General features: G+C 37.8%; 1 protein-coding gene across 1 annotated transcript in view; it reads right to left on the bottom strand.

Annotated features, from left to right (window-relative positions):
- The window catches only part of fbxo11a (F-box protein 11a), a 37683-nt gene that overhangs the window by 11919 nt on the left and 11846 nt on the right, over positions 1-13918 (bottom strand). The window contains exons 2-9 of the mRNA XM_084093986.1: positions 7428-7555; positions 6653-6734; positions 6413-6557; positions 4715-4844; positions 4252-4335; positions 3220-3352; positions 580-686; positions 267-378 (exon numbers count right to left, since the gene is read on the bottom strand). Coding sequence (XP_083950112.1) covers positions 267-378; positions 580-686; positions 3220-3352; positions 4252-4335; positions 4715-4844; positions 6413-6557; positions 6653-6734; positions 7428-7555 — 921 coding nt within the window. The remainder of the gene's footprint in view (positions 1-266; positions 379-579; positions 687-3219; positions 3353-4251; positions 4336-4714; positions 4845-6412; positions 6558-6652; positions 6735-7427; positions 7556-13918) is intronic.

Raw genomic sequence — 13918 nt, 5'->3', positions numbered from 1 at the left:
TGTACATTGAGCACTATATACACTTTACGCAGATTTACTGTATTCTGCCTTTATGTGGTTTAAGTCTATTGCCTATGTAAAATTAACTGTTAACTTTCTGCATATTGTATGTTTTCCTGCTCTGCACGAAGATCCCAAGTAAGAGATTCATTGCACTTATGTACAGGGTGCAGAGTACTATGAGAATAGAAAAAATGTGATATAAATGGAGGGAAAACCAATTCATTTGTGGGGGGGTGGAGAAGAAAGAAGCAAGCTGTGGTCACCTGTGCAGGTACTGCGGATGATGCAGTGGTCAATGATGGGGCTGCAGTTGACAGTGATCTCCAGGCAGTGATGAGCGTTGTGATGCTGAGCTGATTTGTCATCAGGATTGAACTGCAACAGAGACCCATTATATGCACATCTAATAATGCACATCTGCCTAAAAACGGCACTGTTGCAATAATGCCTTTTTGTTTTGTTTTTCTGTGCATGAACATGCAGGTTTTGAAACGACATGAGGGTGAGTAAATTACATGATTGTCATATGTAGCTGTACTACTCCTTAACCTTCGTTTACTGAACTTTTAAACTCACCTTTATTGTCATATAACCTACATACGCGTCCTCTGACCCCTCCATGAACACAAACGTTGAATCTCTAGTGTTCTCGATGATGACTTTATCCGCTACTTTACCCGGAGCTGCAAAATAACATGTTCGATTAATATTTAGGTTATACAGAAGAAAAATCACACTACCATTCAAAAGTTTTGGGTCAATAATTTTTTAGGAAATTAATACTTTTATTCAGCAAGGATGCATTAAAATTGATCAAAACTGGCAGTAAAGACAATTATAATGTTACAAAATATTTCTTTCAAATCAATGCTGTTTTTTTAAACTTTCTATTTATGAAAGAATCCTGAAAAATCGGTTGCCACAAAAATATGATTTTTTTTTTACATTGAAAATAATCAGAAATATAGCTGCGAGCAGCGATTGCGGGCCCAAGCCGGTGGCACCGCCACCCTGGTGCTTGGGCCCTCCATCGCTGCTCGCAGCTATATTTTTATATATATATATATATATATATATATATATATATATATATATATATATATATATATATATATATATATATATATGTATGTATGTATATATGCCAGTTGGTGGCGCTATAACTTATATAACTTATAACTTATATAATCCCAATAGTTACATCCATCTGATCGGCCTCTTACCACGAACACACTGCTGAAGTTTCATCAAGATCAGTTAACGTATGCAGAAGTTATATTACTTCGTGTTTCTCTTTTCTCGCCATTGTTTCCTCACCACGGCCAAACCGTTCGAGATATCAAAAATCCGTCCGGAATTTATCATCCTCAATGTCTTGACTTCATGCTGACCGAGTTTTGAGGCGATTGGATGAATTCTCTAGGATGAGTACATCAAATTCCACAGCATGCGTTTTTCAAACAACCCATAATAGCCGACTTCCTGTTGGGCGGAGCTAATAACTTAGAGTGCGGAAGTTGTTCGGCCCGATGAGATCTATATGTGTACCGAGTTTCATATTAATTCATGCAAGCGTGTTTGATATATGGACCAAGTTTTTAGACTGTGTCCAAGGGGGCGCTGTTGAGCCCCCCTGCCACGCCCGGGTACCAGCTTCAGCCCGGCCCTGATGACCGTGGGTTCTGACCTGTGTGGAAAGTTTCAAGAGTTTTTGAGCACGTTAAGGGCCCCAAAAGCCCCTGAAACCTTGAAGAACAAAGATTAAATGCAATAGACAAATCCCCCCCCCCCCCACACACACACACACAGACACACAGAGAGAGAGAGAAAATTCTCCAGAAAATCCACATTCAAACCAAAATATCTGACTTCCTGTGGGTCTGAGGTAATGACTGTAAATTAGAAAGGTGTCCTGCTTGATGAGAACAATACACCTACCAAGTTTTGTGATTCTAGGAAAAACTAAGCCCCCATTTTTGACTAAAGGTGGCGCTACTGAGCCATTCCACCACGCCCATTTCTGAAACTTTGCACGTCTACTGTATAATAAATGTGATGTGTCTGTCGAGTTTCATGCATTTTCAAGCATGTGAAGAGTCTCAAAAGCATCCGAAAAGAATATTAAAGTTTGATGCGTTGCCACGGCAACAGTATCTAAGATATCAATAATCCTTTCACAGGTCTACATCTGCCGTGTGTCTACATTATACACAAAGTTTTAAGCAAATCGGGTAAAAATAAGAAAGTGATTTCAAAGCATTTTGAAAGTGACACACTTCCTGTTGCCAGTTGGTGGCGCTATAACTTTGACTCACAAAGGTCAGATCCATGTGATCGGCCTCTTACAACGAACACACTGCTGAAGTTTCAGCAAGATCAGTTAATGTATGCAGAAGTTATAACACACTTCCTGTGTCCCATTATTCGCCATAAATTTGTTTCCTCGCCACGGCCAAACCGTTCGAGATATCAAAAATCTGTTCGCAAGAATTCATCCTCAATGTCTTGACTTCATTCACACCGAGTTTGGCGGCGATCGGATGAATTCCCTAGGAGGAGTATTTCACATTCCATTGTATGCGTTTTCCAAACAACGTATAATAACCGACTTCCTGTTGGGCTTTTGTAAAACTTAGAGCACGAAAGTTGTGCGGCCCGATGAGATCTATATGTGTACTGAGTTTCATATTATTACATGCAAGCGTGTTTGATATATGGACCAAGATTTCGGACCCCATTCCAGGGGGCGCTGTCGAGCCCCCCTGCCACGCCCGGGTACCAGCTTCAGTCCGGCCCTGATGGCCGCGGGTTCTGACCTGTGTGCAAAGTTTCAAGAGTTTTTGAGCATGTTAAGGGCCCCAAAAGTGGCAAAAAGGCAAAAAAAAAAATAATGAAAAAAAAAAAAAAAAAAATCCTTACGAAAACTAAATATTTAATGAGCAGCATATTATAATTATTTCTGAAGGATCATGTGACACTGAAGACTGGAGAAATGATGCTGAAAATTAAGGAATAAATTACATTTTACAATATATTAAAATAGAAAAGAGGTTTTTTTTTTCAGAATATTGCCGTTTTTACTGTATTTTTGATTAAATTCAGCCTTGGTGAGCATAAGAGACTTCTTAAAAAAAAAAAAAAATTAAAATGAAGAAAACTTACTGACCCCAAACTTTTGAACAATAGTGTACATATCATTCACATATATTCTCATACCAGCGCCAATCATCGTGATGGGCGACTCGATGTAGATCCATTCATCTGTGTAGATCCCAGAGTGGACAAATATCAAACCGTCAAAGTGGGCTTCCTGAACCCCTCCCAGCGCGTCTTCAATGGTGTCGTAATACTGAGGAAAGATTACAAAACAAATCACACTCACTCGTAATTACAAAATAAAGACTGAGCCATATTTAAAGCGCATATTTGAACGAACTCCTAGCTTTACTTATTAAAGGGGCGAAATGTAGAATTCAGAAACCCCTGTGAGACTTCGATTTTGGAAAGATATTCAATGTCCTTCATTAAAAATGTGGATTGAATTTATGATTGAGAATATATCATATGAAAGAATGTTAGCTAAGGTGAACGGAAATCAAATAGATGTTGAGATGTGGGAGAACTTTACTCAGATGGTTGCTTCGAAGGATGACTGATACTGGACACATGCTTGAGTTGAGACTTGTCTACACTGTTGTGCATTGAAATGTAATTTCTATAATTAGTATTATTATTTAGTTTGTTTGTTTTGTATAAAGTTTTTTTTTGTTATTTATTTATTATTATTATTGTTTGTTTTGGTATGTTTTTTATAATAAAAAAAACCCATGTGAACTAACATGAACAAACAATGAACAATTCAAATTCAAAAGATTGATAAATGCTTTAAAAATATATATTGCTCATTGTTAATTCATGTTAGCTAATCCATTTCCTAATGTTAAAAAATGAGACCTTGAAAATGCATGATCTTTGTCTAATGGGTGGTAAAAATCAACAAAGTGCATCAATAAATGCATTAAAGGAGGGAATAAAATATATCTAGACATTGAAACATCATAAGGACTGGAAAATATTTTTTCTTATTTTTTATTCTTATACATGAATGTAATAATTTATTGAACGTTGTCATCATTTTTGTTGCCGTGATTTTACCACAGTTCGGGGGTGTTTACATGCATAACATAACATCATCCATATAATGAATAAACAAACCATATAATCCATCTACAGATGTCTAGAACGTACCAGCATGTTTTCTCGTCCCTTGTATCTGGCCGGGTTACTGTAGAAATGTTCTGCGAAGCCCGGCTTCACATGAGCACCTTTATACTGCAAACACAAAGATCAGGGATCCTTCAGTCTGTGTTTCTTCAGTAATATACTCTCATAAAGCTCACTCATGAATCTAATGATTACTGACACATCAAGATCTCCCTAATTATCGCATTACCGCACCATCTGTCCACTTCTGGATCCTGGGAGAAAAGCCTAAATCACTCATTCTCAGATTTGCATTGTTGTGCTCGCTTTTGAATACACAATATTTAATAGCTTCAGAGCAAGCACTTGCAGTCAAATGAGAATTGACAAAAATAGACCATTTAATTGTAAAAGGTCAGAGAGAAAGCGCATGGAAAATGGGATCTAAATACTAACTTATGATTTTTTTTATCCAAAACACATAACAAATGAATCAGGGGAACAGTACCAGTTGCTGAAAGCTCTCCTTCCAGGGGTTGGGCTGTTCATGCTCCTCTGGGTTGATCTGGAAGAACTTCCCAGACTCGGGGTGCATCATGGGACGCGTGTACTCGAAAACCTCCATGTAGAGTCTCTTCCTGCAAACCAGATGAGAAGAATCGAGATCAATGACCCTAACACCGTGTCCTAACCAGACGCGATCCGATAAGATTCCAGAGACAAATAATTTGTCTGTCCACACTAGACGCGACTGCAAGATGTGTCCAAAACCCCAGCCAATCAGAACAGCGTGTGGGTGGAGTCAGCCAATCAGAACAGCGTGTGGGCGGAGTCAGCCAATCAGAACAGCGTGTGGGCGGAGTCAGCCAATCAGAACAGCGTGTGGGCGGAGTCTCATGGCACCAGAGAGTAATCTTGACGGCACTCATAAGAAAATGGATAAGTAGCTACATGACCAAATTCACAAATATTACACCATTTAAACATTATTAAAAACGCATAGGCTGAGTTACTAAAACAATCTTTTTCAAAGAATACACTGTTTGTTCACAGTTTGAATGTTCTTGTTTCCATTTGTTTAATTTCAAGATCTGAGGTGAATTATCCATTGTTGCTTTTACAGCCACAAAGCTGGAGCACTAAATGATATTCAAAGTCACATTACACGCTTTTAACATTAAATAAAGCACATAAACAGCACCTGAGATTATCATCGCCACACTTTGTGTTTGTTGTTCCAGCGCGACGTCGCAGAAAAATAGAAACCGTTTCTAAAATAGAATCGTCGCGGTCACGGCTATTTAGGGCAAAATCTCTGATTAACATGGAAAAGAGGCATTTTATTGCGTGTCGCGTGTAGTTATGACACGGTGTTACGCTACACTCTCAGAAAAAAGGTTCAATGGGGTTCAAGAGCTGCTTAATTTGATTCATATCAATTAATCAGTTCAAAAGCGCTGATTCAATCAACTGGTTAAAAACTGTGATTCATTTATTTGAGTAATCACTCAAGAAATTGTTCATGTAGCTAATTATTGCTGTTTATGTATTGCATTGGTACATATCATTAAAAATGTTTCAATATTCTTTCTTGTGCTCGAGTGACAAAAGAAAATGTTTTTGATTTTATGAAATTTCATTACTTGCACCCAAATAATCTGTTTATAATTGGACTGATGGCTCAATCGGGAGTGAAAAGCCTTCATGTAAACACCTCAATCGATCTGACTGAGCTCAACCCGAATGAAATTTCGATCAGATTGAAAGGGATTGTGCAGACCTGAAATAATCTGATCAACAGGGGAAAGAAATTAAGCATGTAAAAGCTTGACTCCAACTAATTCTCAATCGTTTTTCCGTGATGCGCATATTTACATACATTAAGTTACTGGAATGTGCGTGTGTTTATGCATGTCTCGTGTCTTATGGACTGTGGCTTTCTTCGGTTCTGGACCGGATGCACTGTAAAGTTTTATTTGGAATACATTGTAATGCACATGTAAATAAATATGTGAATCGAACTGAATGTTTAGGGTTTATATAAACAGAACTTTCAGATTCAATCCGATTGATGAAAATTAGTGCATGTAAATGTGCATTTACTTAATGCACTAAACATTTTTAATCTTTTTGGCTAAAAAGGCTGTTTTGTTGATTGAGAAAACCAAAAAAAAAACATACAGTTTAGTCCAAATACCTAACTTACCAGAGGATGGGGTCGTTAGCTAGTTCACTAAATCGTTTACACACACAAGCCGCTCGACACAGGTCCTGCTCCAACAGGTAGGAGAAGATTTTTAGGACCACCTCGTCTGGAAGCTTCACCTGCAGGTACTGCTCCGCTGGGGTGACTGGGACAGAAGACAACCAGCGTTAATGAAAACACATCTAAAGCTGATATCACTCCATTTCAACTCTAGCCAACATAAAGTCTGATGTCCATTACCAGGCAAATCTTGTGATTTTCCCGACACTCTGGCACGTTTCGCCCGATGCCCAAAGTTTTCTGTTGTTGATGTGGAAGCACCCTTTGAATAAGAAGAGTTTTCACCTGTTAGTTACAGCGCGTAAAAACACATTCATGCTGTTTTTTATTTCATGCATGTAGGAACCTGTCATTTCAGCAATGCAGGAAACCCGAAGGGAATCGCAGAATCCAGTCTTAAAAAAGGAATTGACTGTATAATGTGGAATGTCATGGAATTTGGCGAATTTTGGATGAATTAATCAAAAGTAGGGCTGTACAATTAAATCATGATATGGACTAGTGCCTGTGAATATTAAAGCGTGAAAATAAAACATTCCAAATTGCCCTTTTCTTAAAAAAAAAAAAATCAATTAGTTAACATTTAAACCATTAAAACATAATCAGAAAAATTAAGACAGAAAACAAAGAATTTAAGAAAAATAAAACTGAATTTGAGAAAAAGATTTCAGGTCCCTAAAAATATATATTTTTTTTACTTTAAATAAATTGATGTTAAATTGTACACATTTTATTATTTCAATTAATTAGACATGCTTTTAAATTACTAAAATATTATATTAAAATATATAATAAAATGGGAATTTATTTTAAAAAAAAAAAGGGCCCTGTGCATTAAAACTGCTGTTGTGGTTTCAGCCTAAATTAATATTGCAGACAATCTTTATGCATACTACACTTCTAATCTAAAACGCTTCCTGAAATGATAATTTGATGCTGAGCAGCATTTACGCACCTCCATGTTGGTCTTTGTTGGACAAGCTGTTCTCTTCGGTAACAGAGATTTTCTTCGAAGTTGGTACGGACTATTTTGAGCGCCTTGACCAGATTCTTCTGCAACCATCTCAGCAGGATCTGCCTCATCTTGGAAGAAGAAAAAAAAAGTTAAATTACATTTAACACAAACACTGAAGGGTCACACTGGATAAAAAAAAAAAAAAAAAGAGTTCATCTCTAACTTGACAGTCATTTTTTTAGGAAAAACTGCTCAGATCTTAGATAGACAAAATAATATTTGCAAATTATACTATTATTTTTTATAACATTTCAGGACAGAAGCCCCAGCGGCATTTAATTCTAAACTATGCCTTCTATTTAGTATGCAAAATTAGGATAGACCATCCCATTAAAATAAAGCACTGAAGATTTAGTGGGAAAAATCAGAAAAATCAGAAAAAAATTAATTCTCCCACCAATAAATCTGTCAACGTACTTTTTGCACCTCTGTGATCCCATACAGCCAGGAAAATAAACCAATAAAATCCAAAAAGCTGTTCCACACATCAAGAAAAACCAGTTGTGTTCCTTCACTAGTATAATATTGTCATTAGGAACAGGGTTTCCACACCTTGGTTAACTTCAAATTTAAGTACCTTTCTAGGACTTTCCAGGTCCAATACCCTCAAATTCAAGGACTTAAAGTGGGGACACATTTCAAGTGAGAGCAAGGTTACATCGTGTTACCTTGTAAGATACATTGTTACATCCTATACTGTATTATAAAAGGATCTGATATTAACTTTTGCCTGGATATTATTGAAAAGAGCTTAGGCTCATGTAACCAGAAGTTTTAAGATATATGAACATGCTTTTAAGTTTTTCTTGCCTGATGGGTTGACATTATCTTAACAAGCAAAGCAAATCAACATTACATTAAATAAAATATTTGGGCAACAGATTATCACAAATGTTTTATGTTTATTGAACACAATATACAGTCATTGATTGAACATATTTGGGCAAACGTTGCAAACGTTGAGGTACCATCGTAGTAGTTTCGTGCGCGCAACATCATGGCAACGTAACACAAAGTACCTCACGCGGGAAACGCTTAACGTAACGCGTAAATGTGCGTAACTAACGTAAATCAAGCAAGCTAGTATGCATAGGCCACGAAGTGTTGGCGAAACACATTAGCGGACCGGAGGGAATAATATGGAATTTTTCCAGAAAACTTCCTGCACAAAATAAATTCAAGCACTTTCATTCATTTTCAAAAACTTTCCAGGGCCTTGAAATTTTATTTTCAGATTCGCAAACTTTCAAGGATTTCAAGGACCCGTGGGAACCCTGTAGGAATAACAAAAAACACTGCATGCACCCTACTAAATCAACTCCCGGTGTCTTGTCTCAATGCTCCAGACCAGAATTGTATTTCCTCTATGTACTCAAACACATCTAAGTTGACACATCTAATGTTTAATCAATATTTGCATAATTGTTTTAACTCTCATGTTTTCCCTGTAACCAAACATTCAAAGTGTCAGTGAAAGTGGCGATCGCAGCTCAAACAATAGAAACTTCAAGCCGAATGAAAGATTAAGGGACGCTGCAGTCCTCGTCCTGACGCACTTCCAGAGATAAACGCTCAGATCAGCAAAAGGTGGAACAACTCAGACTTGGTGTTTAACAGCATGTTGAAATCTCATCAAGGCACTGTACGACACGCTTGTGAGACGGTGCCAAAACAGTTGGGAAGGAGAGCAGCGGAGAGGCCGTGACCCGAGGCACAGAACACAAGGCTGATCTCCTCGGCAGCTGTGGCAAACGGAGCAGGTGACGCCACACGCGGGTCATGAGAGACAGAGGTTGAATGGGCCGGCAGTAAACACCCGTCCGGGGGGAATTAGCCGTGTGGGATCCCTTTGATGACATGCCTGAAACCAGAGACAAGAGCCGTCCAAACACATACCGTATTTCCCTACCAGACTCGAACGCCACCTCTTCAAATAGAAACGTTAGATTCATTTCAGAGAATGCTAATAGAACATAAAAGTCAAGTATTTTCCAGAAATCGGTAACAGTAGACATCATCACACAGCGGTATTAGCCAAGTTACTAAAATAAATATGTTTTGACTGACTCAAAGAAATTTGAAGATGTACTTCACACTTAAACGGCATCTTATGCCATCTTCTTGGTTTGTAGGAAAAATGCAAAGAGGACCAAATTTTGAGCTGATGTTCAAGCATACGACGTGTGACATTTCAAATACACCATTTGCCAGCGTTTGTCACGTTTCTGAGAAGCACCACTGATCAGTAGAAACCATTGATTACCTGAAGTTTACAAGCCACATGTTGTGCATTTTTACAAACTATCTGTTGTGTATATATATATAGTATGCAAAGTATGCTGTAATCTTTACTGACATTAGCCCAATTCGGACTGGACTAGTTTAACATGGAGAGGAGGGGTAACGTAATAAGTACCAGAGCTTCTCTGTGATTTTAGTCCCGTCCGAATGTGCATCTCAGTGATCATGTCGGACAATGTCAATGAAGATTACGGCGACTTTTACCTTCAGGAAAAAGGTCTGGAAAAATGACCTCAGGTGATACTAATCCCGTGCGAATAGACCCGCTGTAAAAATGTACGTAAATATTTCATCATTTCCTGTTTAAAAGTAGTTTTCCGTGGTTTTTCAAGTATGGAGACGCTTAAAGAAGAAGCATCTGTTGCGTTCGAGACGCTGGGACGAGTCTGTGGCAAAACTCAAGTGTTTTACACACACTATTCACATCAGAAAGAAGATCGAAAGCACTTGTTAGAGGCATGAAACATCTTTTAGCGTTAGCTAAGTGCCTATTACCAACACAATCCAATCTGAAGTTAATACATTGTTCGACCAGACATAACTGTTTTATATACATAAATATAGGTTATATGTGTTTGCGCACGTGATATCAGGAAGCAACGTAATACACACATGATGACAGGAGGGTAACAGCGATGCGTAAATGGAGTTACTCTCCCACTTCTGCTAGTTTTACTGAGATATCTTATCCAATGCGAATTGGCCATTAATAGTACAGATGTCCTGTGGTAAAATTACATTACTCCATCTACCCTTGTAAAGTTAATCCCGTCCGAATAGGGCTATTGTCTGTGATGATCACTGAGATGCACATTCGGACGGGACTAAAATCACAGAGAAGCTCTGGTACTTATTACTTTACCCCACATCTCCATGTTAAACTAGTCCCGTCCGAATAGGGCTAAATAAACATCTCTTTCTCTGTTCCCCACAAGAATGAAAGTCAGAGTTTTTGTGCAAGACTTTTGGGTGAACTAGTCCTTTAATTGTCCAAATGCTCAGTAGAAAAAGCTTCATAATTGATGGGATCTCTAAAGGGCACATCTGACAATACTCTCACTTGCAACAGCACAATTTTGCAGTAATATTCTCAGTGGTCATTGCTATGGTAACCCTCCCCGTCTGATGGAGGCCACATCCAGGACGGCATCTCTGTTAATTCTTCATTTCCAGCATTGACTTGTACACTATACAAAAATGAGTAAAAATGAAATGAAACTGCAAAACAACTGCAACAAGAGATTGCAATAGATACAAAATACTGATTGTAACAAACAACTCCATCAAAAGAGAACAAGAGACATGAAACTTGTATTGTCGATTATACAGTTTAGCAGTCGTTACAAAAATACAGACTGAGGAATGCCACAAATGAATAAAACCATCAAGTATTAGTTAAGATATTTTTTCCACAACCGCTCGACTGTTGTTTTATAATGTTGAAATGAAAGATGTTTACTGATGGAGCACGATAAGAACTGGGAACAATCTAAGACAGTAAACAGGGTTCATATTGATATCATGTTGTCTTTAAACCCCCATAATAACTAGTGGTCGACCGATATATCGCCAAGGCCGATATATCGGCCGATATTTGGCATTTTTGAAATATCGGCATCGGCCGATAAGTTTTTCTGATTGGCCGATGTGTTGAAAGCGGGACTTTTATTTTGACGGCGCTCCGGACTTTTATTTTGACGGGCGGCGCTGAGAGAACACCAGCGCCAGAAGAGAACGGCAGCTCCTCAGATGATGTCAGATCAAACAGCGCTCACTCACATTCTCCGTCTTCATTAATTTACGATCTCTGTCAGTCATATCTAATACTTTGTTAGACAGAACTGGTAAACAAAGTAAGTAAATGGTAACTTATGCCAAGTAAGTAAAGTAAAGCGTTTGCTTTTATATTATTTGTAACAGAAAAGGCAAACAATCAGGCTAAAATACTTTCTCATTTGCTGTCAAGATTCAGCAAATGCGCATCTACGTCATTTAAACAAATCTCTGAATATCTAATAAACATTTAATTTCACAAACCTTGCAGATTTAATCGAATCCAGCTGTGATATCTTGTGAAGTGCGCATTACTGTCTACGAGTGACGGTCGGTCCGTGCGAAGTGAGTGAATGCGAACAGAAGATCAGCTTCACAGGAGACGCGATCAAAAAACTTTAAATCCTTCATTTTAAAATATGCTGATATATAACCAGTTGCCAACTGTGTCATATTCATATCTGTGATATATCCAGTTGCCAACTGTGTCATATTCATATCGTTTTCACTGTGCTGTATGTAAAATTAGCGTTACCTTGTCTTTATTTGAAAAAAATATGATTACCAGCACGAAATTACCAGAATACTGAGTGCCGTTACAGTGTTTACTTTCTTTTTATTCACATATTCATATATTTCTAAACAATTACTTTGTGAAAAATACTGTAATAGGATTGCAAATTTAAGAAGTTGCCATCTAAAGTATAAAAGCATGTTTATTTTAAAATTTTGTTTTATAATTTATTAAATATTGATTAAAATAAATATATATAAAAAATATCGGCTTTATATCGGCCACCCTGCTCTCCAAGATATCGGCATCGGCATCAGCCATCAAAAAAACAATATCGGTCGACCACTAATAATAACTTTGTGAGCAAAGTGGATTTGAGTGATTTGAGTGTATGTTGGACTGCTGAAGCATTTTGGACGGTCTTCACACTTTCTACACGTCTTTAATGTCACAAAATGAGGTTTCTCCGAACTGAAAGTGAAACCAACTGCTGTTGTGAAGAAACTGAAAGCATAACATTTTACAGTGATCGAATCAAACGGATGGTAAGACTAACAAGGGATTTCAAACCCATATCATCACAATGTCATGCAGCAAATAGGTCTCTAGACCACATCATGTCCTCTAATATGGCATTTAAAAGAGCTTCCTCAAATCATTAAGACAGCAGACAGCTCAGAAACCAAAAACTGTCCAGCATCCAACACCTCAACAACTCTGGAAAAACATGAAAAATAAAGCAGCCAAAGCAGAAGACTCATGATTACCTTAAATATCTGTTGACAGACTATCATATTAATACTGAACACAAAAATGAACCTTGGACAATTTGATTGGCACGTTTTCAGTAACAGTAATCAGTTGTGTTTACAAGTTACCAGTGTGCTACAACAAAAGAGCTAGTTACTGGATTTGCTGAAGTTTAAGGGTCATAAAATCAAATTGTTTCACAGAAAAATCAAAAGTTATTGGCTGAACCTGTAAAAACTACCGTATAATACAGCAGCTACAGTTACCAGAACTCTAGTAAAGTCCCACTGAAGTGCCTTGAAACGCACAGCATAATTTAATGTGTTGATGTAATTTCCACTGAAACAGGAAGACAGGGCGGGGCATATCGAACAGCTCCTCCCCTTTTTTAAATAGCCAATAGCGTTTGGTTTATAATCACAGCTCAACCAGAGCCGTTGAACTCGGTAAAGCCTCAGTTTACTCCTAATCTCTAACAGTTTCTCCTCCTGATCTCCTCCATATCGCTTTAAAATACAGCATTCTGTGCAGAATATCAAACGGGTCCGATACGTTTTCTGGTCTGAGCGACTCGATCATATGATCCGCTCTGTGTATCGTGTCTCTGGACGTGAAACTAGACTTCATTCGCATTGGAAAGCACATTTACACTGTCTGAATCGTTCCCTATCCCCTATATAGTGCACTATGTGCCGTTCACCATGTAGAAAACAGTAAATGTGTGAACAAGTGACAGATTTCAGCCGCAGCACCAGCGTCTATTATAGTGTAGGGGGGCGGAGCTTCGGATTCTAGAGAGCATTTGATTTGACAGAAAATCTGACGAGAAGCTGAAGTTCAGAGTGATGTCATCAAAATCATTCATTCATACTGTCGGAAGTGAGTTACTAAATTTTTAATGCTTATATCTTCTAAATGTCAATTTTGTCATTGTTTTGGACCAAACTAGCATATAGATAGCATTAAGGCTAAAAACTTCACATTTGATTTCATAGGGACTTTAATTTATAGTAAAAACAAATGCATATTTCATTCACTGAAATCATGTTATTATATACCAACTTACACAAAAATCTGTTTTACCTGATATAAT

Source organism: Abramis brama (genome assembly GCF_963993115.1).
Source record: "Abramis brama genome assembly, chromosome: 19".
Taxonomy (NCBI): domain Eukaryota; kingdom Metazoa; phylum Chordata; class Actinopteri; order Cypriniformes; family Leuciscidae; genus Abramis; species Abramis brama.
The sequence above is the reverse complement of the archived record's forward strand: the minus strand, read 5'-3'. Positions and strand labels throughout refer to the sequence as shown.